The sequence below is a fragment of the Silene latifolia genome, chromosome X (assembly GCF_048544455.1).
Source record: "Silene latifolia isolate original U9 population chromosome X, ASM4854445v1, whole genome shotgun sequence".
Classification (NCBI taxonomy): domain Eukaryota; kingdom Viridiplantae; phylum Streptophyta; class Magnoliopsida; order Caryophyllales; family Caryophyllaceae; genus Silene; species Silene latifolia.
The window spans coordinates 34209763-34214145 of NC_133537.1; the positions used below are offsets into that span (position 1 = coordinate 34209763).

Sequence of the window (4383 nt, forward strand, 5' to 3'; positions counted from 1 at the left end):
AATCAAACTAGGACATCTATAGCATACTTGGTTGGTTGTGTAACCAACTAGCACTCAATTGAGGCGTCATAGCTTCTAGTATGAATATTCCCTGGCAGGAAAACATGTCGTACTTTCTTAGGGAAGTAATATCTCAGAGTAGATGGTAGATGGTAACAGCAGGCAGTAAAAAGGATCATGAGTGGTAATGTCTGAATTCAAGAAGGCACTAAGCAAAACTTTCTTTGGTAATGTTTAAACTGAAATCAGTAAACCCGTCAAACACAACAAAAAAATATTACCCCAGTGTTTCAAGAGCTCCCGCAAATGATAGAATAAGGGGTGTGAATGTACACAGCCTTATGCCTAATTAACGGCACGGAGAAGCTGGATAACCCATCGAATACCAAGGTTAAATATTCGAATGTAAGATTAAGATGGTATCATGTACCAACCAACGGATACAAATTTGCTGAAAGTATATGGACAAAGTAGTAAATATCCCAAATGCTAATTCTCAATTATGAACATTGCATCTCAATCCTTCCCTTCTACAACATCTCCAACATGCAGCAATGACACACCTATCAGATCCAGGACCTACACATCCTAGAACGGAACACCTGAATGAACCATATTGTTGCCGCCCGCTAGCAATTTCTGAAGGAAAGTACTGAAAATAGTTCTCATGAGCCATCCTTGGCGACTGAATATAACAAATATCATGATAGGAACCTGTATATTGTGCCGCAGGTCTCAACAAGGGATCATGAAAGGAGAAATTATGCTTAAAATCTGTCATTCTCGATCCATTAGGCATGCTACCATAATGAAATTCACCCGACGGCTTTGAATTTTTCCTAGATGCATTACCGTTTGTCCACAATGTGGGATTTTGATGTTTTATAGCTACATGTTTCCGAGTGTTTCGTTGATCACTACTGTTAGTTGTAGAATGTTTTGACGCTGAAACCCCTTGGCCTCTACCAAAATCCTCGCCTTCCCTAGAACAACTCATCATCTTAGATGATCTCGAACCATGACAGACCTTCTGAGACTTTGAACCTAACAAACAAAGAACGTTAGGCTTAAGTATGAAAGGCTACACATTTGACTTCAGAAACGTATTGCAAATCAATCCTTTGTACCTTCGCGAGAATTACCACTGGACCCAGCTTTCTTCCTCTTTTCCCTCTTGAACCTAGCAGCTGCTCCTCGTCTATGCTTTTCAGCAAGAACATTTCTTCTCTCCCTCTCATTCTTCCAGGGCTTCAAGTTGTTACAAACTTAAATAGTTGGGGTAAAGTGAAAGATTGAAAGGGTTAAATAATGTGCAAGTACTAGTTAGTAGATTGTTCACCTGTCTGTAGGTCTCCAATCTATAGAGATTCCGGCCTTTGACAAGCAAAGGAAACAGCGGAGGCAGCTTCTTCACCCCTTTGCTCCACAGTACCTCAACCTGTAGGTAACATAGAGAATAATATACACACAATCAATGTAATTATATATATATATATATATATATATATATATATATGCGAAGAACAAGGAGTGGATACCACACAGACTTGGCAAAATGAGAATGTCATCAACCGTGGCAGGAAAATATAATATAGATTTTGCACTTACAGTGAATGTATGCTGCTGTTTTGCTGCACCATAGCTTTCTTTCACAACTCGTCCGGCAATTGTTCTCTTCCCAAGAAGTTTCCCGTTTCTAGTCACTTTTTCAAAACTAGTTTGGATCAGAGTCTCACAGATCCAGTATGCAATGGCAAAAAAACACCTTACCCAAGTTTTGTAGTTTTTTGTTTTTAGATGTTTTCACAAGATGGTTCCCTAAATGAATACTTAGAAAGAGGGGGCAAAAAAACAGAAGAAGATACAAACCAATCCTTCATCATCCTCCCTCTCAACACAAGAAACCCAGAACTAATGTAACTGAAAGTTAAAAAAAAAAAAAGAGAAAAAAAAAACAGTAGTCTCGAAAAAATGACAATAAATTTTGTAAGACATAGTGGTACAAATAGCAGGGAAGCTAGGATGCAACTAGTACCTTCCGTAGACCTTTTGTTTGAAGAGGACAATGTCTCCTCTACAGACATCACCTGCTCTCCAACAAACCCGAAGGAAAATAATGGTGAGCACCTTTAAAAAAGAAGTGCTACAATAGAAACCAACCAATTGAAGAAACAAAAATCATTGACACCTTTGCAATTAATGTTAAAGGAAGACCTTGGGTACAGAATTTCTGCACCATCTTTTATCCTACAAGAAACAATAAAGACCTTAAGTTCTGTCAACATAATAGGTACATTATGAAATAGTGAACTTAGCACCGAGGCACCTACCTCCAATGCTCCAACACTCTCTGCACACACTCCTCTTTGTTTCCAGACATTCTAAGCCCGTGTTGACGCAAATATGACTTGCATGCTTTTAGACTAAGTTCTTGCAAATCACGTTTTTCTAAGTGACACAACAGCAGGTATCAATAATCATAGTATCAATGCATTCGATAAATCATGCTTTGTGAGGACTGTGACACGACAACAGGCATCGGTAATCATAGCAACAATGCATCAAAGGAATGACACTACTCTTCATTCACACTTAAATAATTACATTGGCCCCTTTAGTATAAGAAATAATGTTCCTCCAGACGGAGATAACTGTAGCCTTTGCTGACAAATATGCTACTCCGTATATACTGAGAACATTTGGTCAACGAGATTAACCACCACATAATTCCCCCTCAAACATTTACGGAACTTACACTCGTCATAATTCTATAATAAACCACCCTAAGCAATGTAAAGATCAAATACAATGTAAAATTCAAACAGAGTTGATGAGATTTGTAGAAACTCTCATGATAATAAAACAAAACCGTCAAAAAGATGATACAATTGCTGCTAATCGACCAGCAACATGAGCAGTAGAGAAGCTAACTTAAAAATAGTCGATAACTCCACAATCAACTAAACATCCTAGCAATAGAACTAAAACGAGCTCATCATCAAAAACACCAAAATGTATGCCAATTTGTGAAACGAGCAATCTAATCATTCCGGTATCAACACATTGACTCAATTATGAAGCAAAGAGTCTAATCATTCAAGTGTTAACGCAATTACTTAGTTTATGAGGCGAGAATTAAACCAATTGCTCAGATTAGGAAGAAAAGAATCTAATCATTCAAATATTAAACGCAATTACTCAAGTTGCAAGGCGAGAGTCTATACATTCCAGCATCAACACAATAACGCAAACTACAAAGAAAAGAGTTTAATCATTCAAATGCTAACGCGATTACTCAATTTGCGAGGTGAGACTTGAGAGTCTTATCATTTCATAATCACATTTTTGTGACGAATGGAAAACCTCATTTAATGCAAACTAGCAATAATACCTTGGAGATAACGAAGCACTTGATTAGAGAGAGTGATCTCGTCATCTCCATCCTCTTCGCAACGATCATCATCATCATCATCATCATCTTCCTCTTCTTCATCATCTTCTTCGCTACAACGAAAATCGTTGTCGTCGATCAATACGCAATCATCATCGCTGCTGAGTTGTAAAAAAAAAATAAATTAATCAACACAAATAACATGACGCAAAAAAATAATTAATTAATTAATTAATTAACCTTGATGAAGAAATGGCGTCGATGTCATCATCGGAAATAGTGTAGTCGTTGTCGGAAATGTTGATTAAAATGCGCTTTCCTTTATCGGCGGTCATCGAGAAATCGGATAAATTAGCGGTTAATTGATTACGGTAATCTTAATCTTCCCTAATTTATGACAAGTTTTGGGGAATTTTCTAACTTCTTGCTTGTCTGGTATAATTTCATTTTTCACATGGCGGGATCCTATTAAGGAGTTGTTCTAGAAACCAAAGGTGTGTTTAGATTGAGGTATTTTGAGGGAAAAGGAAGGGAGGGAGAGTAGGGGATTTAAAATCTCTTGTTTGAATAGCAAATGAGGGTGAAAGGAAATGGCGGGAAGAGATTTGGAGGGATTCAATTTCCCTCCTCCAAACCAATTAAAATCTCTCCACAATAGGTAAGATTTGGAGAGAAATTGTATCCAAACAATCACACTTCATTCCCCATCCCCTTCCCTTCTCTTCCTTTTCCGTCCCCCCCTTTCCCTCCATTTTTGCTATCCAAACATACCTCCCCCTCTCCTCCCTTTCCCTCCATTTTTGCTATCCAAACATACCCTGGTATGTTTGGATAGCAAAAATGAAGGGAAAGGGAGGGGAGGGGGAAGGAGGAAAGAGAAAGGGAGGTAAGGGAAGGGGAGGGCAAATGGGGAGTGGTGTTTGGATACAATTTCCTTCCAAATCTTGCTTATTGTGGAGAGATTTTGATATGCCTTGGAGGAGGGAAAATGT

The 4383-nt window shown here is 38.2% G+C and overlaps 1 protein-coding gene across 4 annotated transcripts; it reads right to left on the bottom strand.

Moving 5' to 3' along the window:
• Positions 1-369: 369 nt before the first annotated feature.
• LOC141623211 (uncharacterized) lies at positions 370-3856 on the bottom strand. 4 transcript variants are annotated; one of them, XM_074439286.1, is made up of 9 exons: positions 3632-3856; positions 3392-3552; positions 2331-2448; positions 2189-2247; positions 2036-2087; positions 1609-1714; positions 1340-1438; positions 1128-1248; positions 370-1044 (listed from the first exon to the last, which is right to left on the bottom strand). In XM_074439286.1, exons 1-9 carry the CDS (start codon positions 3724-3726, stop codon positions 497-499), a joined length of 1359 nt encoding a protein of 452 aa, XP_074295387.1. In that variant the 5' UTR covers positions 3727-3856; the 3' UTR covers positions 370-496. The 4 variants fall into 4 exon arrangements, with proteins under 4 accessions (XP_074295387.1, XP_074295390.1, XP_074295388.1 ...); XM_074439289.1 differs by having other exon boundaries at positions 1609-1696; positions 3392-3549; positions 3632-3827; XM_074439287.1 differs by having other exon boundaries at positions 3392-3549; positions 3632-3827.
• Positions 3857-4383: the final 527 nt, after the last annotated feature.

What these genes read in the sequence shown, in the direction of transcription:
- LOC141623211 (XM_074439286.1), bottom strand. Translation starts at nt 3,726, where the DNA reads ATGACCGCCGATAAAGGAAAGCGCATTTTAATCAACATTTCCGACAAC. An exon ending in GACGCCATTTCTTCATCAAG is followed by an intron (nt 3,553 to 3,631) that starts GTTAATTAATTA and finishes TTTACAACTCAG; the next exon opens with CAGCGATGATGATTGCGTAT. An exon ending in CTTTAACATTAATTGCAAAG is followed by an intron (nt 2,088 to 2,188) that starts GTGTCAATGATT and finishes GTTGGAGAGCAG; the next exon opens with GTGATGTCTGTAGAGGAGAC.